Genomic DNA, 25,493 nt, shown 5'->3' with positions numbered 1-25,493 from the left:
TAAAATCAAGTTAAAACTTGGAGATTCTGAGAAAAACAGAATTACAAGTAAAGTTTCGTTTGTTTTTGTTTTGCTCTTCGCTTTCCTTCTTGCCACTCTGCCCCTGGCATTGTTACACTATAAATGTAACAAATCTAAAAAGAAAAAGAAATCGGCTAACAATAGGAGTCAGGAGGAGACCAGGATTTTTCTTGCTAAAGGTGCCACAGTTTAGTTAAAAAAAACACAACAGAAAAAAAAATGCTGTAACTTTTTCTGGGTACAAGCTCATGTAAGATGGACTGAGGCAAAGTGGAAATCTCTTGTGGTTTCTGATGAATCTATATTTAAGGAAAATTTTTGGAAATTATAGATGATGGTCTCCGGGCTAAAGATAAAAGGGACCATCTGACTTTTTACCAGGGCGAGTTTTAAAAGCAAGCCTCTGTAATGTTGTGGGAGAGTGCATGTGGGAGAGTGCATGTGGCACAGACAGATACATAAATGTCCAATTAAACAATGACGTTTTATATATAAGCTCTTCTTTGGTTTAATGGCTCTGTAATAAAAGAGTCCAGGGGAAACTGGTCTTCCAGACCTGGCAACTAAACATTTAGTGCTTTATGAAGAGCAGGAGATGCAGCATAGTGTTAAATTTCCCCCCATCCTAGCCATTTTTAGGTGTGTTGCTTGCATCAAATTCAAAATGATTAGGTACTAAAAAAAGAAAAGAAAGAGAATGTCCCAGTTTTGATGTCAGTGTCAACTTTAATCTTACAGGAGATTTTGAATGATTGATTGTCAGACTGTTTTATTTCAAACATGTACAGTTATCTGAAATAGCAACAAAATACATTGTAAATAGAAAAAAGTAAAGAAAATAAAATTGCCACAAATATCAATACACAACACAATGTACATGTTTAAAAAGGAGTACGATGATCCGAATCTTTTAAATCTATTTCATTAGATATGAACTCAACACAGGATAAAAAAACAAAGGCAAAAATAATAATAGGATTTATTATTAGTTATATAATATTTATATTAGTTATTGTGTGTAGGCTTGTAAGAATAAAACTGTTTTAAGCTCGCTTTTGAATTTAGCTGTAACTGACCTCAGGTCAGCTGGCAGCTTGTTGTGAAGAACAGGATCAAAGTAAGAAAGTCAAGACACTTAGATTTAATTCAAGGAAGGAGTAAAAAGATCTGCCCCTGATGACCTGAGAGGTCTGACTGGGTAAAGATACCGAGATGCACTGGGATTTTATCAACTATAATAAAAGGATTTTAAAAGGTAAGTCTGTATTAAACTGGGAACCAGTGAAGTGGCTTTGTCAGTTTTAAGACATTGTATTTGTACCATTTTAAATGAGATCTAAACATTGAATATATTATGTGAAATTCATTGCTTTCTGTTTTTATATTGAGTTCACACAGTATTTCCACGCTTTTTTTGTTGAATGAAATTGAATGAAATAAAATAAAATAAACAAAGCAGGTTAAAATAGTACAGGATAAAACACTGGAACCCTTTAAACCTGAACCATGGACTAATTACCAGAAAATTATATTTTTTTAAACTAAAGTACTTATTGAACCCAATGGCATTTTAAAAAAAAGGAAATTAAATCACAATTTGCATATATGAGTAGTACAGGTCTTAAAAACTCATGTATCAAGTATGAGTACCTTGCAAGTGAGTAACAAGTTAAAGTTGTAGACATAATACAGGTTTGAACTCGGATAATTCACATACTTGAGGTCCGGGGTTTACACTGTGGGTGCCCTTCCCCCGCCCCGGGCCGCTGCCAGTCATCTGTGCCCTATCATGGCGGCCCCGTGCGGGACGGGATCCAGAGGAGGGACCGGAGGGAGGAGCAGCCTGGAATGATGACGTAGGATTGGAATGAGGGAGTGAATTTTCCGGGTCAGAAACAGGACGGGAGAGGAAATTAACTCCAGGACGAGACGAAAAAAAAGAAAAAAACCACACGAGAATGCCGCCCTCCTTTACACTGAGATGTAGCCCGTGTGTTTAACGCTTAAGAGGGGGCTTTAAAAAAGGCGGACGTTGGACGAGGAACCGAGTGGAGAGAAAAAACAGGTGTCTGCAAACTACAAAGTGAACCTACGACGGGGACTGGAGCACCCATGTTACTCGCGACCTGCGGAACGTTAGCTCGGTAACGTTACAGCGGCTGACTTACAGCGGGAGTTTCGGTGTTTACTTGCCTGCGAGTTTCGCCTCGCTTGTGTTTGTCGGTGGCTGTCCCGCCATAGCAATCTGTTGCATCTTCCACCATCTCCTCCTCCCCGCTGCTTCTTTTATCGCACGGGTACGAGATTTATTTCCACCTTCCCCGTGATGTTTAACTGTATACCCCTGTGGCGGTGCAACCGTCATGTCGAGACGATCGATAAACGCCACTGCTCCCTGCTCTATGTGCCCGATGAGATTTTTCGCTACGGACGGAGTTTGGAGGAGCTGTTGCTGGATGCCAACCAACTCCGAGACTTGCCCAAGGTAAGGAGAAAGCAGCTTCCGCTCGTTTAAATTAAATGGCAGGTAACTGAGCTGATCTGGCACCCCGTCTAGGTGGGATCCGGGCACGAAAATTACACAAGATCAGTAAAGTGAGACACCGTAAGGGTGGAAATTTCCCCCAAAGATACATATTTGCACCGCAGGGTAGCTAGAATTATGATTCACAATCTTAAAACTTAAGCTCTCAAATATTCATCGCGCTGATACTACTATCTGAACTGCTGAACCTGTTTGGGCAGGTTATGATGACCTTTGTGTTTGTGCTTTTTCCTTACATGTAGTATCTTTCTGCATGACAGAGAGCCATACATGCAGATGATGTAGCTTATGTATATTTTCCCCTGGGAGTATAGAGTTAAACAGCACTGCTGCTCCAGGCTGATATTTATCCATGAGTATGGATGTCAGATTTTAATTAAGAGAAATGCAGTCATCATTTATGTGGATGTGGTTGCCAAGCAGGAAGAGGCATTCACTTCTTTAAACGAAACAGCTGTTTTTGCTCTTCTCTAATGCAAATGCTGAATGGCCTTGGATATATGTTGGCGAATGAAGCAACCTGTCTGCTGATAAAAGCACTGAGACCTCTATAAAAATTCCAGCGAGGAGATCATAATTTTCCGTCTGTGGCAATAAGGTAGCTTGTAATAAAACCAGGAATAGACAATAGATAAATGATAGGACAATCAACACTGTAAGTGGGTATTGTACTATGACTACTAGTCAAGAGACACTGCATGTACAATGAATTGTTTTAGGGCTATCTGATAGCACAACTTGGCAGCACTAACTAACATAAACGGGTACTTTGACATTAAAAATAGCAATCTTTGCTGTGGGTTGGTCATGATCATGGCTGATGCTTCATCTGCTGCTAATACAAATTTGAAAAAAAAATAGCCCTATCACAAGCTTGATATCACAATTTTGCAGAGACCAAGGGGATGCTGTCAGATTACTTTTCCAAAAAAAAGGAAGCAGAATTGAGAAACAATCATGCTGAGACCACACATCCACAAAGTTTTACTAATATGTACGTGAATGTAATCACTCAAGTGAGTCACTAATGGATTGTCTTGAAAAGTTCTGTAAAGCCAAACTGCTTTTCCCCCTGACATTAGATATTATGACTAAAGTCCTGGTCCTTCATCCTTTAAGAGCAACCACGTATTTTGATTGCAGGCTTCTCAGTGTGACTTACACTCTTGGTGAAGTTGGGATACACAATTCTAGTCTGTTTACATGTGACCTTAGAGATCTGGATTACTACTCAGAAGATTTACATGTTTTTTCCCAAGCGCATGAATGGGTCATGTAGACTTTTCTGGCTGAAGATACCTCGCCTGACATTAGTATTCTCTTTAGCAGAAAAGTTGGTTTTTAGAAGGTGCCCTTGGTTCAGCTCTGAGTACATTTTAAGGTGGAGAAATTGTTACTCGTTCATGCTGTAACCTAGGAGTAGTAATTCATTGGGTTTACAGCTGTTCCTGACAAGCAAGACCTTCCTGAAGTCACGGTGGGTCAGATGGAAAGCTTTGGTTCTGGAGGGCAGTTTTCTGCTCAACCTTTCTTCCTTGTGTCAAAAAGCTGAGATGTAGCCATTTTTAAAGCTGATGAACGTTATCTAAACAGGATGTACAGTGATTTGGTCTGCAGTTTTCAGAGAGCCACGCAGGAAAGAAAAGACCACAGAAAGAATATTTTTGGGTCTGGCATGAGCATAGAAACGTGATGGAACAGAGATAATGTGAGCAACCTCCCATGGCTGTGCCACACTGCTTACTTTGTCCATCGAAGAAAGCACAGGAACAGGTATTCTGTCTGAAAACAAAGACTGCATTATGTGTTTTGTTGTTGCTTCACTAGAGCAATTGTGTGTTCTAGCATTTTCTAATGAAGTCATAATGAATCAATGACCTGAATTGTAAAGTACAGACTGATAAAGCCACAAACAAATGCACAAAAAAGAGAAAGGGGAAAAAAAAAATCCCCAACACTTGACAGACTGGATATTTGCACCAGACAGGATGCAGTTAGCAGGTGTAATCTCACTGTGACGGTGGAGACAGAACTGTGTGACATTTAAGCTATTTCTACACTTAGTTCACAAATATTTTAAGCATGTTTAGGGGATGGAGGGGTTGCATCATTTGCGTGGTGACAACTGAAAGTGTTGTCATCAATGCTTGCCAAGAGAACCCAAGAAACGCTCGACTGGGCAAACTGTTGTATCCGTCCAGTCCAGTGCGCACCTCGCAATCTCATTACATTTGCCTCGGAGGTGGCTAACTGATCGCACTGAAGCCTCCCCAATGTTATCATTGTATTGACAATGGCATTACAGAGCCTTGACAGTAACGTATTTCAAGTCGCTTTTACACAGCAGGCAGATAAAAACATGCACGAGGCAGTTTTAATAGCAAGATACAACGGCAAAGGTGTGTTTTTACTGTGACAAGATGGGGCAAGTTGAGCAGATGGTTTCATAGTTTTACCAAGACAGATCAGCTGACTAAGTCAAGGAACCTGAAGCGTGGGTTTGTGTGAGTAGGGTTAATAGTTAGGCCCTGCTTCTCTCTTTGTTTTAATTGTTTTCTGTGTTATTTGTTGCCCAGGTACACGACTAAGTTGGCAAACTGTAACTCATGACTGTCTGTGTATTCAAAGTTCCCTTTGAGCAGCTGGCTCTTAGAGTACACACATCAGGCTGGCTGGTAAACAGCATTCAAATGAACAAACTGCCTGCAGAGACAGAATAGGAATGCAAGACTAGCTGGCTGTTGAAATGCACTTGCCTGTTTATCCAGTTTAAAAATGAATGCAGTTTCCAGCATACTGAGCTTCACTGAAACTGTAAGACACAGAGGTAGCGGTGACTCTGTTAAAGGTCTTTGAATGTTTTTGTTCTTTACCTGTGTAAGCATCAGTTTGTAATATCGGACACAAAACAGAGACTATCAAGCCACATGTAAAAAAACAAACAAAAAGCATTTAGTAGAGTAGAAACTATGATGACAGCCGTTGATATGAAAAGCTAAGAGCGGTCGATCTGGCCTTTACTGGGAAATTAAAATAACAGTTTTGCAGTTTAACAAGAAAGTTGAGGACAATGCTGCCCTGATGGGTAGCTGAAAATGAACCTGCGAGGACACGTACAGGAGAAGCCAGAATACTTGATGACTTTCAGGCTACTGTTAAATCCGAATAAATGAAAGCAGATCGATTAATAAGTCAGTCAACTTTTAGTCCAGTGAAAATTGGTTCTTGTTTTTGATCACTGTGAATCTGTCACAGTAGCATGGTTCATATGTTTTTTTACTGTACATAATCAGCAGATTGAGTGACAATGTGAAAATAGGCACTAGTTTTTGGCCTCTGTAACCTTTTGGAGATCTGGTGTGCATTCGTTCAGAAAATACAGACACGGTGACTGTGGTGATGGAAGGAAGAAGCAATATCCGGTCTGAGACAGGAAGCTGCAGGGTTTATGACCCGAGTTAAGTGGTAAAGAAAGTTGTGCTCTGAGTATCCTGTGATCTACAGGAAGAACTGTCATAAAGGTAGTGCAGTTGTTGGCTGTCTGACATGCGGTTGAGACGGTTTTAACTCTCGCCTATGCTGCGATATATAATACTATAGCCTACTTTGCAGTGAATTAGACTCCACAACACATTTGACACTCATGTCTTTCACTTAAGCTTCTGTGCTTATAGGATTGTGCCTGGCAGTCAGTTTTGCTAAGTGTGTCAACATGTAATAGTTAAGTTAGTTTAATGCAGTCTGTTGTTTGTATGGACTAGACTAAAATAAACAAAGGTATTGTAAAGCAATTGTGTGATTATGTTTCCCAATTGCAGTCATTTTACCACAAAATCCCTTCAGACTGCTGCTTATGTTCTAACTAGCGCTGCTGAAGGTGAACCTGAGGATTCAAACGTCGGTTTGGACTGCATGAGAATGGTTAATGTTTTCTTGACTTGCCCTGTTTTGGTTTTTTGCGTTTCATACATGGGTGATTGTTTGGGGCGGAGCGTGAAAAAACCAACAGGAAGAACAGGTTTGTTGTCAGGGTTTCAGTTAATGCAGGACTCTGTCACAGTTAAAATAAAAGGTGGTAACAACACTGGTACCGGCTTTGCATTGCTCCCTTTTAACTCTGATTGTCTTTATTGTTAAAAGGATTTCCATGAAGCTGTATCTGTTTTGTCCTTAGCTGTTCTGAATCCTTGACATTGAACCTGTATGTCCTTCCCGCGTCGATTGTTGTGTCATAAAAGTTACACAGGAGGAAGTCGGATAGAGAAAAACACACGCTATAATTGAGTTTAAAAAATGTTTTTTTCCAAACGTGTTAAACTTTCAGTTAGTTTCCTGGTTGGAAACATGACAAATCTCCAGGTGTCCACTTGTAATATAGGAACTGGCTTGGCAGAAAAAAAAATTCACCCACACAAATGTGTTTTTTAGTGAAAGTGAAAAGAAGGGATTTAGGATGCAAAAGATCAGACATATATTGGACATCAGCTTTGTTTGTGTGTTGAAAAGACAGATTAAGAGGTGTTTAAATGTCCTTAAGAGCTTGGAATAACATGTGCATTTTGCAACAGGGTGGAGTTTGACTTTTGGACTCGTGGGTTTTATTTATTGTGCACGGATTATTACAGTGTGATCTGTATCTGGATTTGGTCTGTAGATAATGAGCAACACATTTACACCTCACTGACAGTAACTCAGATCAGATCTGCTGCTGATTTGGCAGCTCAATAACATTATCATTGTATTTGGTGCTGCCTATGATTACAGCTTTTTATATTGCTTATCCACATAGATAGCATCTGTAGTCTTTATGCAGTTTAAAGGTGGTGGTGTTTAACTATGAGGAAGTGGCACAATTTATTAAGTATTAGTCAGGAATCATTAAAGCTGGTAATGTGCTGGACAGGTAAGTTTAACTTGGTAATCATAAGCTGCAGGCATTGCAAACAAAGGGGAACAACTGTCTAGTTTCCTCTAAACTGCAAAGACAAATTTTTCCCATAGCCTGCAGGTTTTCTCTTCAAATAAGAGAATTGTTATCCTAAATGTTTTGTTAATGAAATGAGTAGCCAAAAAGTTTGTACTAAGCAGCTGCAGTAAGAATTCATGTAGTTTTCAGTGGATTACAATTGTGAGGCATTTTTACATTGAAGTTCAAATACAGCGAACCTAATGTGTTTGGAACAAACCGGACATGCAGCTCAAAAGAGAAGAAGTGGTTGGTTGATTTAAATGATATGTACAAAGTGGATGAAACCCTCCTGGCCTCTTGGCACACCTTTAACTCACAAAGCCCAGGGGGGAAGATCAAGAGTTATTTAGTTCATGCCAAAACATTAAGAGACCCCCCCCCCCACGCACACACACATTCAAGGCTCTGCCTGTTCTTGTTATGGCTGTCAAGTATGTGCCTGTGATAATTGATTTTTGCATTGTAAAGAAGTGTGCTGGCTGGATCTTTCTTTCTTTTTTGACCTCATGTCTAATATCATAGTCTGAAGGACACAAAAAAGATCGGAGGGGCCTGTGGTGAACGTAGCCTGTCGGTATTTTCTATTTTGCTTTAACTGTTTTAAGGTAATCAGTGTTTTAATAGTTGTTTATTTTATTTCTTTTGTTAATTCATATTGTGTTTGGAGTTTTTATTTCCATTCAGTTTAGGACCAGCTAATTCATTACTTTCAGTATTTGTTTTAGTCTTTTGAATTATTTATGTGAATGGATGGTATTTGTTAGGGGTGAGTTGATATTACAGTGCAAACAGGCTTACAGTCACACAGACATCCCAAGTTTCAATAAACGTCTGTACCAAAGCAGACCTGCACCAGAAAGCAAAGTTAACAAACCCGGAGTCTGATCCTGAACTTCTGAACTCGGACTCTGCTTTTAGTATGATCACCCTGAGTTAAACAGCACGGGGGAAATTTTTAAAATGGAGCTCAAAGATTGACTGTTTGCAGGTAAATAAACATCAGAGCCTCCATTTTACTCCTGTGAAACTGTAAATGTGACTGTATGTCAGTGGGGACCACAATGTTTATCTTTAAAATACAAGAAAAAGAGTTATATAATTTATTTCACCTCCGGTTTTTTGGTGCAGCTCCCGTTTTGCTGCTAATTTCACCTAATGACAGCTAGCAACCACTCGCCAACCCGCTGGGGATTACACATTTTTCCTTAGTGACCGGACTTTGCCAAGGGTAGGCTGACTGGTCTCTAGGCTTGCGTGACCAGGATTGCGTTACATCATCTTCAACAAAATTCCTACTATGACAGGAATTTATCCAACATGGTGACAGGTCACAGCATGAAAAATGGCTCCTTATCAGTGTTTACGTGTCTGAAGTTTCATATAGGTTTGTATTATCTACACAGCGAATAACACATAGTAATGGATAGTAGAAGGTTCAGCACAGAGGAAATGGCTCACAGGCTGACCGCTGCCTTACTGTACGCAAGCACAGCGTTTGAAAGCGCAACCTATAGATTTTGTGCCAACCTTATAATAAATCTACAATGCCCAGTGATCACCATCACTGTCCTGTCCTAGAAAACTAACATCTAACTGGGATTTCAGTGTTTGCAAAGATGTACATTTCTTAATTAATTAGTTAATGCACTCTGATATGAGTTTACAAATCGATTGTATGAATGTGTTTGTACACCACTTTGCATTTAATCTTTAGTTATTATTAATCTCTGGCTCTCTGCAGTGTCTTCTGTGCTGTCTTCCTCTCCTCATCCCCAGCCGATCATGGCAGGTGGCTGCCCCTCCCTGAGCCTAAGTGGTTGGTTGATTGCTGGGGTTTTCTCTGTATTATTGTAGCATGTTTACCATACAGTATTAAGCACATTGAGGGGACTATTGTTGTGATTTGGCACTATATAAATAAAACCTAACTGAACCGAATTGAATGAGGAAATAAAAACAGTGGGTCAGACAAATGCATCGGGAGGAGTTCAAAAGAGTTGTAGTTTAAGTTAATACTCTTTCTGGAAAGTCTACAGTTCTCTTGCCAAAACTCAAAGTTTAAGCTAAACCTGCTCTCTGGAGCAGACCTCAGGCAGGTTGTGTTGACAAATGTGACTAAAGTCACTAAAACATAGGCTTTTAAATTATTTTCATTTTAATTTGATTCAGTTTTGTTACTTTTTCTGTGTCAGGGAATGTTTCTACTATGTAACAAATTTCTAACAATGAAACAATTATTTTTCATTAAGTTGGAATAAAATAATAGTGTAAATAATTTTTTTTTACAGTAGCAAGTTGATGGAAGAGTCATAATGAGCAGCACATATTTTTCATTGTATTTGAGTTCTCCCTCTTTACAAGACTTTTTCTGAGTGGTTGCTAGTAGCCGTTTTGTTTTCGTTCAAGTTTCTTGTCATGTGCTGCTTACTTTTCAAACACCTCAGCTTAAGTAGACACATGACAAACAATAAGCAGACATTTTGATGTGTCATACTAGAGAAAACACAGATGTTAATACCATTAACCTCCTAAGACCTGAACTCTTTCATTGCATGAATTTTTATTTTTTCTTTGCTATTTGGGTTGATTGGGACCTAAAGAATGTAAAAACAAAGAATTACCAGTTTGTTTGTTTGTTTTTTAAACCTAATTTTTGTTTTTGAGAAAAATGAGATCCACATATGAGGACATTCATTTCAAATTTTGATTGAACAGTGGCAGTATAATGTTCTCGTAAGTGGATATCAGGCCCTTATAGAGAAAAATTAAGTATTTTGGTGTAGATGTCTACATATGTGGACACCAGGTCCTAGGAGGTTAACGTTGGCTCTATTCTGTGTCCCAGTAAGCCCCGACAGTGAACCACCATAACAACCCAAAGTTCTAGAAACCGCTAAATATGTTCAGCTTTCTTCATTTTATTATTTACAGCTGTGACACAACCCTGGCAAAGGTCTGTAAAGTTGTTTGTGATAGGAGAGCCGTATATTTATCATGACAGACTTAAGTCATCAAATATTTCAAGACACAGAAAACTACTTGATGTTAAGCGTGGGGGACAGGGATAGTGGCTTTTGTGTGAGTTTCTGCAGTACAAAATCAAACATGTGAAAGATCAGAATAACAGATTTTAAAGGATTTAACAATTGCGTTCTTGAAAATAAAACCTCCTTCAGTATTCAGTTTTTCCTTCCTACAGTTGTGTAGTTCGTCCTTATAGTGATCATCTGATTGTTGAGGTTTTCTCTCTATTGGGGTTGAGGTTTTCTTGTTGTCTTACAGCAATTGAGGAATGAAGGCAACATTTGTTGTGATTTGGCACTATACAAATTGAACGGAAGTAAAAATGCATTTAGTCTCTTGTTGTGACATTGTGGCAAAAGTAGCCATCTTCCAAAAATAAAAAGCTCTCTGACTGTTTTTGTTTCTATTAATTTTGTAATCCAGTGTCGTACAGTTTAATCATCACTTATTATTCATCTCTGGCTCTCTTCCACAACATGTTTTTTGTTCTGTCCTCCTCCCCTCACCCCAACCGGTTACGGCAGATGGCCGCCCTTACCTGAAGGTGGTTCTGCTAGAGGTTTCTTCCTGTTAAAAGGGAGTTTTTCCTTCCCGCTGTCGCCAAAGTGCTTGGTCATAGGGGCCATATGATTTTGTTTTCTCTATTGTATTATTAAAGGGTCAACCTTACAATATAAAGCGCATTGACGCAACTGTTGATGTGATTTGGCACTGTATAAATAAATAGAACTGACATGAATTGAATTCATACAAGAATGAATCTTTGACCAGGTTGTGTAATTTGAATGTTAAATATCTTGAAGCCTATTAATAAATCGATGTTTTCCTCCCTTCCATCTTTCAGCAATTTTTCCAGCTGGCGAAACTTAGAAAACTTGGCCTGAGTGACAATGAGATCCACACAATTCCATCTGAAATAGCCAACTTAATGCAGCTGGTAGAACTGGATGTCTCTCGAAATGGTAAGCAGAGTAAACACTGGTATATCACATGGCTAAACCACAAAATAACAACACAAGTAAACATGTTCAGAGACGTTTCATCTGTCACTGCTAGAACAGGTTTTTACACAGAAGAGCTCAGAAAAAGAATTGCACTCACATATTTAATTGCCATTACAAAAACTAATGCCACAAACAAATTTAAAGATTAATTGACTTATTCTTTTTGATATACTGGTGAGGTTCCTTCTGTAACAGAGCAAGCCTTTCTCAGCTGTAGCTGTAAAGACCTCTTAAGTTCAGAGACAGCTTAAACAGCTTTGTTCTACATAAAAACACTTATTATTTCACTTATGTACTTTTCTTTTTTTTTTTAAGTTGGCACATTTTAAGACCCAATTGCAGTCAATGAGCAGTGTTATAATTAACATATTTTCTCTTGTTCAGATATTTTGGGCATTCCAGAGAGCATTTCAAACTGCAAAGCTCTCCAAGTGGCTGATTTCAGTGGAAATCCATTAACAAAGTAAGAATTTGACATACTTTAAAAAACTTTACCTGTGATTATTTTTAATACTTTTACAACAGTCTGCATTCAAGGCTTTTCAAATGGTACATTTCATATGTGTTTATTTTTATATGAAATATTTTATTTATATATATATATATATATATATATATACATATAAAATTTCATTTTCTGCATTGTGTGGTGTTAACCTCTCTGCTGTTAGTAACATTAGTAATATTTATATACCTGGCAGATTGCATATTTCCCATACTCTGCTTTTCCATGTGTGGGTGAGATCATGTCTAATTTGCACCTCAGCAGGGGCACAAAGCCACACAAGTTTAGGAAGTAATAGTGACGCTTTGGTGTTCAATACTGTTAAAGTACACACACACACACACACACACACACACACACACACACACACACACACACACACACACACACACACACACACACACACACACACACACACACACAGAACACTACTTTCCAGAGTAGTAACCTAATTTCCCACTCTTCATTCTACATCAGCCCTATTTTAACAGGTTAATAGTAACACCCCAGGGATGACTGGACTGTGGACTGTGGCTTTACAGGAATGTGACATCATTTGGTTATCAGTCATAAATTCAATGGAGCAATAAAGCCCAAACTGGTGTGTGTATATTTTGGATATGCATACACATAATAACACCTAAGCTTAAGGTTGCATATGGTCTTTTGTTTAATATAAAAAGAGCCAATCTGAGGGCAGAGATGATAAGCAGCAAACACAGATAATGGCATCAGGGTCATCAATGCTAAACAATACTGTCTGAATGATTGAAATGTCTGGATCAAATTATACTGTTAATTCTCATGGATTCACTTTGTGTCTTGTTGTTTGTTCATCCAGGTTACCTGAAAGCTTCACGGAGCTGAGGAATTTAACCTGCCTTTCCATCAATGACATTTCATTGCAAGTGCTTCCAGAAAATATTGGAAAGTAAGTGATTTAGCACAAGTATGTAAAAGTTAAAGTATATAGATTTTATCATGAAATCTGAAGTGTGTCTAATGGTAACATACTCTGTTAAGGATGAACCTGAATCTTTCTAAGCCCACTGAGGGTTCGATGCACTGGTAGACTGATGTTTATCCAGTTTAAGGGAGACTAGTGTTTGATAATATCTCACCTGCCTCCCTTTGCATTTTCAAGTCACATACCTTGCTTTAGTCTTTGTGATCTTGCCAGAAAGGAATTTGATAATTACTGTAACAAAAGGCACATATTTCTGTTGTTTTAATGGCAACTTCAATTATGGGGTTTGTCAGTTACTCTGCTCAAACAAAGCACTTAGCATAAGCAACAACATTTTTACTTTAAAACACACAAAGCTCCAAAGTATTCCTTTAGGGTGCCACTTCTCTGCGTGATAACTTTGTCTAGTGGCAAATTGTCGAGGTTGGCCTCCTACACAGCTAATTAACACACAGTATGTTCCTTCTGGAAAGCATTTCAAAATCTGTGATGCTCCCAGGTCATTATTCTACCTCCCACTGTTCAAAGGTTACACAGTAAACACCATTAGAAACATAGAAGCAGGTTTCATTTTCAATATCTCCTTTTGCTGTCATTTCGCCTTCTTCAGAATCTCCTCCATCTCACCGTATCTCACAGGCGAACATACCAACCACATTACTCCTTACCAACTCATCAGTTAGCGTCTTTTGCCTTTGTTCATAAAAGGCAACAATGCTTGTTTGGAGATGGCATATAATCCAGAGTAGTTAAAGGCATGCCTGCCAACATTCTCAGTCCCGTGGGGTCCCCTTTTAAACATTGAGATCAGTTCTAATTGAATTTAATAACAAAGCTATTTGCTTTCAGGTCAGAGTGCCACAGGAGATATTTTAGTAGAGGTTTGGTATTTTAAGGTAAACTGAATTGGAGGCCTGACAGGGATAGGATTATTCCAGATGTGTGAAGCTGTTTGACTGTTTTTCTCAAGAACGGTTCTCTGCCAGGTTTTCATTTTGCATCTCGCTCTGGGTCTCAAAAAAAAAAAAAAAACAGACAAGAAAAAAACTTTCCAAATTCCAGGTGGCGCTGTGGTGTCTTCATGCAATTAGTTATTCCTTTAAGATAAAGAAGATGAATGCTCATATGGTGATGGTCTTGGGTCAAAGCCTGCTAGGAGTAACTCTTAAAGCTCCTTTGTGAACTGAGCGGCTTCTGTCATATTCCAGGTCTGCTTATAACACACAATGCCTATGCAGCAACCCAGAAGCTTTTCAAGTGATCAACAAACCGAGTCTTTGTCAATACAGTTCATATTGAGGTGTCAAACTTGTTTTTGAGGGTATAGGGGAGGCAATCAGATGTCATCTTTATGGGAAAAAAGTTAAGAATTGTGATTGCACAAACTCTTAGGATTGCCTCTCCCCCCTCTTTCTGCCTCATGGTACGGCATGTTCCGCACATATGTCCAATATTTTATCTCGCTTAACACAATGGCTTAAGGCCTGCTCTCTGTCAAAAGGAGAAGGTAATGAAAACCATAGCGCAGCTGGAACAGGATGCCTTGGTTTTTTAGAAGTAGATAAGATAAATGTCCAAGGGGTTACACGGCAGCAGCGGTTTATCTTGTGAGATGGGAGTGTTTGCTGATGTGAAATGGCACGCACAGAAATCAGAGAGTTGAGCAGTAAGGTGGCGTGTTTTAAATCGAATCTCAGACACAGTGTGCTGGAATTGGGAAGATTTTCTTTTGTCTTTTTAATATCTGGTTTTAGTGATCTGCTGCGGTGGAAGCAAGGTGAATGAAAACTAGCAGCAGTATTGGAGCTTTGCATAAATTAATTTATTTGCTGCTGTGTCTGTAGTTTTCCACAGTGAAATTGCTAACATGCAAGGAATGCCGGCTTGGCGTTTCAGTCAAGGGTGTGCTGTAAAAGGCGTCGTCTTCTTGGTCCATCACTAATAACACACAAAGTCTAACCTATTTAGAGTTACTTCTCGTAAACAACATAGACTTTGTACTGTTCTAGACGGCTACTGTTATAAAATCCTGTATCAGCTAGGTGCATGTATAGCACAAAGGCATACATGAATGGCCAGATGACAACCCTGTCCTTTGGTCTGCGATGTCTCTGTTTTTTTGCTCTTCATTTAAAGTATGCAGACGTTGTTTATCCTGCTGCAATTTTACAGCCTCGATAAGATGGACACACCTCCAAACTACTTCCTGTTTTCAGATGTCTGATTGCAAAAAGACTGTCTGTGGCCATTTTTAACTGTCATTTAAACTCATTGTTTTAAAAACACTCAGAGTAACATGTAATCATCTTTCTTTTTTACCTGTCATTGCAGCCTCACCAATTTGGTATCACTAGAACTCAGAGAAAATATATTGCAATTCCTACCAGAGTGAGTACTCATTGCTTTATGTGGATATGCATGCGTTCTTAAGCATTTTTCTATTTTTTTTTTTTAACTTGTCTTGCACGTGTCATCCACAGGTCATTATCACAGCTTCATAAACTTGAAGAACTCGACCTAGGCAACAATGAACTCTACTCTTTGGTGAGGTTTTTTTGTTTTAACCCAGAAGAATGCCAAAAACACAACTTTTCTCTTTGCCTCGTTCTTGTCATGTCCGAGCAGATTAGCATCCCTCGAGAACAGCTTTCACCTCTTATCGTGCAGATGGGAGGATGGCCATCTGTTTTCAGCTTTGGTTTTAAGTTGTAATCTTATGTGAGAGGTTTAACTCCGATGGTGAATGAGGTACTGGCAGATCATGCAAGGATGAGCTGCCAAGAATTGTCTAATGGAGATTGTGTTTAGAAATTTGAATGGGCTCTTTGCTATTTTGCCAAAAAGCAGCATAACAGGTGCAGTCATATTAAAGCAAGCAGCATTGTATCGGAGGGAAACTCATGTTCAGTTTAAAGCAAATAACTGAGATGGCTTTTTCTGCTTTGTCCCTTTTTTGTCTCTTTCTCTTTTATATTTTCCTGGCTCTTATGGTTCCTGCATTTCTTCCTCCCACGCAGCCTAAGTCAATAGGCCACCTTGTCAGTTTGAAGGACTTGTGGCTGGATGGAAACCACTTGACAGAAATACCTGCAGTAAGCTAATCATGCATTTCATGTCTATGTTTTACAGTCTGTTCCAGTCTTACTGCTAATCATAAAACCACTGTCATTTGCATACTGTTACATATATAAAGTTTAGAAAAAGACTGTCTCTGTTCCTACTCCTTGATCAGGTTTGCCGTTGTATTATTTTAACATACACAAGTTTTTGCTGTGAATCTTAGGAACTGGGCAACATCAAAAGCCTGCTGTGTCTGGATGTATCAGAAAACAAACTGGAGAAACTTCCAGAGGAGATGGGAGGCCTGGTGTCACTCACTGACCTGCTAGTATCTCAGAACAACATTGATTCTCTACCAGAAAGCATTGGTATGCATATGAATTTGTCAGCATGATTGTAATAAATCTGAAACATAATATGTGGTTCACAAATGTTCTTGGGTCTCTTATGTTTTTAAATGTATAATAATAAAACACAATTAGCCATGACTTATGATCCACCAGAGGTGTGTTAAAGCGAGCAGAGAAATCATCTTTGCCTGTCGTCGTATTCTTGGTGTGTTTGAGATGTTTCTGACCTTAAACCTTTTGGGCAGTAGGTGTGTCACCAACAGCCAATAACAACTGTAGGTCTAACTCTAACCCTGTCTGTTTGACAAAGGTGGGGCTGAGCTACACACACACGCAGAGCAGGATGAAGGGTGACTTTTGTCCGCATTTATACCAGTTGCCTTAGAGCAGCGGTCCCCAATCTCCGGGCTGGTCCTTGAGTCGTTTGGAACCAGGCCGCGAGAGTTGAGGCTCAGATGTGAAATTTATGGTTATCAGGATTTTTATTGTTAACTCTGTTTCCCTGGGTCTTTTCCCACGTTGTAGTTGTGTGTCTTATTTTGAAAGAAATATTTACACGTTACCATAGCGACCAGAGAGAATTAAGGGGAAGAGAGGAAGATGTTACTCTCAATGTTGTTGGCGCATTTCAGGAGGACGCTGCTAATAAAGTTACACAATTACACAGTACATTCGCCTTTATTATTATATTTACCAAAAATACCACAGTTTTTGTCTTGGTCGTATTATTTTATTTTGTTGTATTTATCCGCGACACCTTAAAGGCCACTCCGTGAAAATATTGTCTGACATTAAACCGGTCCGTGGTGCAAAAAAGGTTGGGGACTGCTGGATTAGAACATGACTATCATGAAGATACAGATAAATATGCAAACACCAAGATTGATGTTGATATAAATGCCTCAGTTGACTGACTGCCTTTCAATGCTTACAGGGTTTATATTGTTTAATGTATATCATGTTCAACATATGTATATATTTTCTCTCTCTGTAGGAAAACTACGAAAACTTTCTATACTGAAAGTTGATCAGAATCAACTGGCGTATCTTCCAGAGAGCATTGGCAACTGTGAAAGTCTTACTGAACTTGTGCTCACAGAGAACCAGCTACAGGTTTGTTTGGGGTCTTTTTCAGCTTCATGCATCCTCTTTAAAAACAGATTAATGAGCTCATGGTCTAATGGAAAAATGGCTACAGCCAAGGTTATTGTACAAATGTTTAAACTAAGTATTTACCAATAAATATACACTTAGTGGTCACTTCATTACGTACACCTTGCTAGTACCAGAACTGTCTTAATTCTTCATGGTATAGATTCAACAAGGTACTGGAAACATGTGCCATTGAGATTTTGGTCCATATTGACATGGTGGCATCACACAGTTGCTGCTGAATTTTCAGCTGCACGTCCATAATGAGACTCTCCCGTTCCACCACATCCTAAAGATGCTGTATTGGATTAAGATGTGGAGACTGCGAAAGTCATTTGTCATCAGCCTGAATAAGGCAGGGTGGACTTGTGCTTGTGCTGACAGCCTTAGTTTGCTGTTCTTAGCTGTATGGAGCGGCACCTGGTGTGGTCTTCTGCCGCTGTAGCTCATCTGCTTTGAGGTTCAACCTCAGATGCACTTCTGTATACCTTGTAACGAGTGGTTATTTGAGTTTGTGTTGCCTTCTTAACAGCTTGAAGCAGTCTGACCATTCTCTGTAATCCATAGACATTGGTATGTGGGAAATTCCCAATGGATCTGCAGTTTCTGAAATGCAGCCATGCCACCTTCAAAATCACTAAAATAATCTTTCTTCCTTATTCTGATTATTATGCCTGAATGCATAAACCAGATTTAAGATATTTTTTTCTTTGGAGACATGAAGGAGATGGACAAACTGATTACAGTTAGGCTTCTCAGGATGCACACCCTGCACACAGTGGAAGCAACCAGTGAAACAGAAAGTATTGTACACATCATCACCACTGATAAGTCGGCCTGTTTTTATGTTGTTGTTTTGTGTGTAAATGACATGACAACGTGGGCAACACAGTGCATGAAAGCACTACATGGATAATTTGACTTTATTGTCCTTGTTTTATGGATAAATTGATAAGTTGCTTAGTATTGAGAGAAATAAATATTTCTATTTAATGTAAAACCGAGCAGACGCTGATGTTTCCTCTAATTTTTGTTTTGGTTTATAATTACAGAGCTTGCCGAGGAGTATTGGAAAGTTAAAGCGACTGTTTCACCTGAACTGTGACAGAAACCAGCTACTGTCGTTACCCAAGGAGGTAAGCTTCTTTTATGCCACCTGACAATGCTGGCGTTTTAAGAGCAAGCTGGCAAACTGCTTATTCAAGTTTATAGCCGCACTGAAGCACTTCCTTTCTTTGCTGGTAAGTGACACAGATATGGATCTCTTGGGCCTTTGCTGTTACTGGTTTTGTCACTTGTTTGCACAGGTTAGAGTGGAAATTGAAACCGAATCTGTTTTGTACACAATGATGTAATGTGGTTAAGCCAGACTGCCATTATTGTAATATGATGCTTTTCTGCAACTGTTATGAGGGAGTTAAAGCTCAAACCGAGGTTCATTCACATTTGACTGGACAATGCTCTTGCTTGTGGTGCTCTCTCATTTCATTTTTACTGCTCGGCCCCCCGGTTTGTTCAGCTTCAGCTCTGTCTCAGTGTGTCCTTTGTGTTTGCATGCGACATTCTTCTCTAACCTCTTGTCTGCGTAAGTGAAGGCTCGCTTGGTTTAAAGCTTCATCTGAAAGGCTTCTTGAAATGTTGGACAATGCCCCTGTGTCTAAATGATGCAAAGCCTGCAGTGTTTGGGGAAAAATAACAGTAGGCACACTTGGCCTAGATAATGAATCCATGGTATCACTGTTTTGCATTGCATGACATGTCTAACAGGGACAGTGTTACTGTGGCGTGTGTATTGATTTGAGCTTTGCTCAGCTACTTGATCACTGGCTAGGGCTGGACAATTAATCAGATTTTATTTTCAATTAGGATGTTGGCTTCAGTCGAATATAAACACAAGGTGATCGATAATTATTGTGTCACGTTGTGTTTCGTCGTCATGTTCTTGTTTTGCACCGGATTGTGTGTGTGTGTGAATAGCTCCACCATTGGCCCAGTTGTATTAACTTTATTGACTCTATTAATTGATTATTAGGTGCACAACCCTTTCTCCTGGATCTGCTTGGATGGAAACCAGCACATTTGGTTGTTTTTGCTTATTCTTGCTCACACATACGCAAGTAGCTCAGTAAATTTGAAAGTTTCTTACTCTTCTTGCGTGTAATTGCTTTTAGCACCTTTAGCCATTTACTTTACCCTGCATCTTTTAGCCCGATTGGTTCTAACCTGTACTGGTTAGTCTGTGCTGATAAATATATTGTAGCTGGAGTTCAGCCGGCACATTGTTTTCTCTGGCTACCAGGCCTAATTGTTCCTAATTTTAGGCCACTCTGCCACATCTTATTGACATGTAATTGTTCTTCCATCAAGATCACTAAACTGGGGACAAAGTTTCCAAATGCTGGCAAAAGATCTATCGTGCTTTTTATTACTGTGGCATTGTTGAAAAACATCAGATGTGCATTTAGACTGGATTCATAAAGCTATTAAGACAAACTTGTATTGGCAGTCTTGTGTGCGTGTGTTTACTTATGATTAACCATTTTAACTTTGAAGTGCCGGCAGCCTAATCACGTTGTTGTTGTGTCTCCTGTTATTAAGATTGGCGGCTGCAGTAGTCTGAATGTCTTCTGCGTACGAGAGAACAGGCTGACGAGGATACCGTCAGAGCTGTCGCAAGCCACAGAGCTGCACGTGCTCGACGTGTCTGGGAACCGGTAGGTTCATTTATCTCGAGCTGGCAAAGTCAGATTGTTAGTTTATTCCATCTCGATTAAAAAAAACAAAACAAAAACAAAAAACATTTCATAATAAGTAGCAAAAACATGGTTTGTGTTTCATTTTTATGATGCTGTTTTATAATTAAATACTTGGTTTCGGCCTGCTAATCCCTGAAGATCATCCTGATATTTTGACCATGTTATTCAGTTAGTCAGAGGTTGTTTTGACCTTTATTTCCCTGCCTGTACCTGTATAGCTCCCAGCTTTGTCTAGAATGAAAGCTGCAGATATCTGCAGCTTGAGTCACACAAAGACACGTTCACCTCTGTGTCTGGAGAGTGTTTTCCCTCCTCCACATAAATAAAACAACTGCCATGTACCTCATCCAAATGTGACACCTTTACTAATTCACACTGTGCCCACAGCAGTGTGTATGTTTTGGAAATAATAACCAGGAGGTATCTTGGAGGTGGGGAGGTTGTGTGGGCAGTGATTTATTTCCTGTTTGTTTTTCAGGCTCACCCACCTACCGCTTTCTCTGACGACGCTACAGCTGAAGGCCTTATGGCTGTCAGAAAACCAGTCGCAGCCGCTCCTCACCTTTCAGACTGATCAGGACCCTAAGTCAGGCGAGAAGGTGCTTACCTGCGTGCTGCTCCCTCAACAGCCAAGTGATGACAAAGGTAATGTTATTCATCGAGTATAAGCCTGAGATAATTATGGAGGTTTGAGTGTAGAGAAAAACATTTTTCTCACTGGTTGATTGAAATCACTCTGCTTCTTTGCATGTGAGAACTTTGTGTGAATAAACATAGAAGTGGATCAGCGTCTCCGTGCTCTTAAAGTGATGGGCTTCGTCCAGAGTGAAATAACTCTGTGCTCGCTCTGAGACATTTTTAGTAATGTTCATCGTTAAGTCTTGTACAGTCTCCTGCAGTTTTCGTGACATTATCACATGATCTGCTCGGAGGAGCACAGTGTGTTCTGCAGCCTCTGATCCCTTCCTGCAGTATCTGTCGATTATAAGGTCCTGTAAGGGATCACAGCGCCTATAACAGGTCAGGCCCTCTCTTGTCCCTTGAGGCCCTCTTTCAATATGTTTTTCAGAAATGTTGTGGATTGGACAGCTAAAGAGGCTTAAAAGCGCCTGGCTTGCTGCCATTAAAAGCTCACAAACTGGGTACAGACATGCTGCTGACGGCTGGCTCTATCGCTGCCTGATACAGCAGATTATTGTAATTTTTTCTTTTTTTTTGTCCTGTCATTGACAGATTTTCACACAGATTTGTAAATATTTGTGATATGCTTGCTGATCACTTTATTTTTCATGTTGTTTTCTGCCAGCAAAAATAATTAGCAAATTCATCCATCCGTTGATTTTGAGAAGTGCTGCATGTCTCCTGTCAGAGAAATGCAGCTATAAAGCTGGCGGAAGTGGGGAAAGTGAGGCTGAGGTTGGGGGCAGGGAAGATTGTGTTGCTGTAAGCCTGTGACTAAGCTCAGATTTGAAATGGTGATCTGACAGTTTCAGGCTCACTCATTAGCACTGGACAGCTTTTATTTCTTGTGTTTGCAGATTGCAAACATTGCAGAAGTAATCGTAGCCATACTGATTTTGATCTATTGACATGTTTGCTTTTAGCTTGTACTAACATTTTTATGTGAATTCCAGTAATATTAAATATGCTGTTTGTTTTAAAAACAACCCCAGGCTCTGATAATCTTGCTCGCTGCGGAGGTATGGAGAGCCTGGTGAATGACATTGCTAACGAAACATGGGACAACAACGCCGTGAACAGGACCAGCGTCATTCACTTCGTAGATGGAGATGATGTCGACGATGACGACGATCCGGTGAGTCCATAGGCTGCATATAAAAGATGGATGCAATCTTAGAACTCCCATTTTTAAAGCAAGATTTGAACATTTGAGCACAATTTAATTATTTAGCAAGCTTTACCAAGAAGCAAGCTTGGTTAGCTTAGTTTCCATAGATTTTAATGGGTATATGTCCTCATCTGTATTAAATATGCCATAAATAAGGTTATGGGGATTGCCTCAAGCGGCTTTTTCAGGAACTCTGATCGTTTTATATCCACAGCCTTGGGGTAGGACAGTCATGCTAAAGTGCTACAAATTACTGCAAATAATAATAATAATAATGTTTTTTGGGATATTATTTTGACAAATCATGAATGCAAGGCACGTGCATCGAGCATCACAGTCTGCTGTCATGTAAACATTGTTCTTCAGCTCTCTCCAAGGCAATTTAAGCAGATTTTAAAAAGCATCCCACTAATTAGATTCTGTTTCATCTACACAGGGAACACTACTTCGGCGGGCCACGCCTCACCCCGACCAGCTGAAAAGTATGAAGAGAGCAGCAGAGAACCTCCGCAACGACATGAATGCCGCCAAAGGGCTGGACTCCAACAAAAATGAGGTCAATAACGCTGCGGACAGCGTGACCACGTCTGTGTGACCTTTACTTCAGAAATGTCTTTTACCTCCTGTGTCTCGCCGTGTTGTCCTGCACAACCCAGTTACCCCTTTTCTCCTTTACCTACAAACCCTGGTGTGGCCTACCCCTCCTGTGATTAAACCCTAGGGCGCCTGTAACCTTACTCTATCTCCAGTCCTGTGTAAATCCCACTCAGTCTACCAGGGCTGCTGTGCCTTCAATTTTTAAAAAAATTATTGTCCACAGGAATTTTCTGCACAGAGAGACTCCTTTTAAAAGACATTTTAGAGATTTATTACTTTTTTAAATGGCTCATTTTAAGAATATAATTTAGGTAGTTGCACTATTATAAGTCTTTATCAATGTGGTCAAACCTTTTAAATGTATTATTATATATATGTTCTATATATTTTTTAAAACACTGGGTGAATACTTCTTTTTACCTTTTGGGCAAACAAACCAGGATTTTTTTTTTTTTTTGGACCTACTGATTAAGGATTATTGTACATACTCTTGTGAATATTGATACTTTTATACTTTTTGGCAGCTCAGATGTAAATAAAATGTATAGCAAATTTCTTAATCATTTGCAATTTCAAAACTTTTTTTCCCCTTTTGCAAACGTGGTACATTTGTCTTTCTTTGTTTTTCTTGGTTTAAATCAAAGCAATGAACAAAACACAGTCACTTATGTCTTATTCAACCAATATAACTGTGATCGGATGAGTGGATGGCCTTGGATCCTCATATTAATCTATGAAACATCTAGACCCATAATTTTGGAAATAAATAGATTAATTTAGTTTGGATTTAAGTACTGCACACTAAATTTGAATTACGCATCTGCAATGTAACTATGCAGAAGTAAAAATGCTATCTTATTATAATATGTGCTGTGCTTCACTGCTTTGCAATCTTTTTCAAATAGATGCCAAAAACAGATGTATTTTTCTTTGTCTTTAACAAAGAGTACTGTCAAGAATAATCATTGGAAGTTTGAGGTTTTTACCACAGTGTCGGCATTCTTTACAAATGTAGTTGATAAAGTTCCTTTTCAATACACTTTTCAGCTTTGCTCAAATCCTGTTCTTGAGATGGTACACGATCAGCTGTATCATTTTGTTTTTAAACTGAAAAAAGTGGACCAGGGAAATTGGTTCAAATGTTGGTTTTAATGTTTTTAGCTGTTTTCTGATCAAACTGCACAAAACAGATCTCAAATAGGTGGTGAGCCTGGGGATTTGGATGACTTTCTAACCACTGATCAATAAAATGAGTGCAACACTAAACGATATGTTTGTTTTTCCTTTAATTTCATTAGTCACCCTGTATAATTCAGATTACAATTTAATATTTTCTTCTTTTTTTTTTTTTTTTTTAATTGAAATACATTTGGTGGGATCTATCTCCCTGTCCGAAAATAATATATTTTCAAAGTAAGCTTAGAGTGGACCCGTCTCATTCTTGGCCCTTTCACGCTTGTTCTGTCTGTCCGGAAGTGCATGATATTTCTGTAATGCTTTGCAGGCATGACTTGTTTATCCTGCATGTGCTGCATGTTGTTTTGCTGCTGGCATGCTTCCACTTCAATGCATATATGTTTTAAAACGTTTAAGGGAATGCTGAATCATCATGTAACACAAAGTCAGGTAAACTTGGGGGGATATCAGCCTGTCTAGTTTATACACTAGTCTAAGATTTATAAACTACTTTGAATCCATTTCATACTTTGGTTCAAATGAAAGTGACGTCAGATGACCTGGAGAGGCAACAAGAATATAACCCCCATTAGGTAATGTCTTTGTAGGTGGTGGCCACAGATCATTTCTCTCCTTATCCCCACTGGACCGATGTTTCTTCAGTTTTGCTTTCTGTGAATGCCCTCACCATGACGGATAGCGTGATATGGTACCTGCAGCCCAGTCATGGTGCACAGATAGACCAGCTCTTCCAGGATGGCATATACGTTGCAAGAAGGTTTAGTGTGTCTCCTGGCACAATCTCAACACCGTAGAAGAGGCAACAGAAGACAACCTATATACAAGAACACCTGGACAGGGGCCATGGAAGGGATCAACCCAGCAGCAAGACCGGTATCTACTCGTACAAGAAGAGGACAGCTTCACGGTCTCTTCACGTTGCACAGGTCCTTGTACAGTGACAAGGACACTAGAAAAAAGCACATCTAGAGAAAAATCAGTCAGGAGGGTAAAGAGTGTCTCTGGTGTCCCTCAAGGGTCAGTGCTGGGACCATTTACGATTTATCTCCTCTGTCCAGAGACAGACTTTCATCATTTTGGTGTACAGTTTCATTTTTATATTGATGACTCTTTTTCTACAAAACCAAGAACCTCTCTTTCCTCCCCCTTTTCTTATCTCCATTACCTCAATCAGACCAAACTCAGTGACAATAAAATGCAAGTTTTTACAAAATTACGCCCTTTTATTGTCTCTATAGATGGATGTCAGGTCCACAGTGTCAAAAGTCTTGGAATCATCTTGGACAATACTCTCTCCTCTACTGCCCACATCAGTAATGCCTAATTTCACCTATGTAGCATTTCTAGACTACACCCTTTTCTCTCTGAACACAGCACACAAGTCCCCCCCCCCCCCCCAAAACCTCTCCTTAATCCATTTCAAATGGTACAGAACTCAGCATGAGTCATCACCCTCATCGAGTCTATTACACCTATTCATATCCAGCTTCACTGACT

General features: G+C 39.4%; 1 protein-coding gene across 1 annotated transcript; it reads left to right on the top strand.

Moving 5' to 3' along the window:
- Positions 1 to 1,736: 1,736 nt before the first annotated feature.
- LOC113034519 (leucine-rich repeat-containing protein 1) lies at positions 1,737 to 24,068 on the top strand. The gene is made up of 14 exons (XM_026189148.1): positions 1,737 to 2,506; positions 11,404 to 11,521; positions 11,948 to 12,026; positions 12,910 to 12,999; positions 15,367 to 15,423; positions 15,516 to 15,579; positions 16,053 to 16,127; positions 16,319 to 16,463; positions 17,440 to 17,558; positions 18,650 to 18,733; positions 20,196 to 20,311; positions 20,832 to 20,998; positions 22,027 to 22,169; positions 22,639 to 24,068. The coding sequence occupies exons 1-14, from the start codon at positions 2,348 to 2,350 to the stop codon at positions 22,795 to 22,797; spliced, it is 1,575 nt and encodes a 524-aa protein (XP_026044933.1). The 5' UTR covers positions 1,737 to 2,347; the 3' UTR covers positions 22,798 to 24,068.
- Positions 24,069 to 25,493: the final 1,425 nt, after the last annotated feature.

The sequence above is a fragment of the Astatotilapia calliptera genome, chromosome 13 (genome assembly GCF_900246225.1).
Source record: "Astatotilapia calliptera chromosome 13, fAstCal1.2, whole genome shotgun sequence".
Classification (NCBI taxonomy): Eukaryota; Metazoa; Chordata; class Actinopteri; order Cichliformes; family Cichlidae; genus Astatotilapia; species Astatotilapia calliptera.
This window is presented reverse-complemented; position numbering and strand designations above follow the sequence as displayed.

Coding starts and splice junctions, on each gene's coding strand:
- LOC113034519 (XM_026189148.1), top strand. CDS start 2,348: ATGTTTAACTGTATACCCCTGTGGCGGTGCAACCGTCATGTCGAGACG. Junction 2,507..11,403: donor AACTCCGAGACTTGCCCAAG/GTAAGGAGAAAG, acceptor TCCATCTTTCAG/CAATTTTTCCAGCTGGCGAA. Junction 20,999..22,026: donor ACAGCCAAGTGATGACAAAG/GTAATGTTATTC, acceptor AAACAACCCCAG/GCTCTGATAATCTTGCTCGC.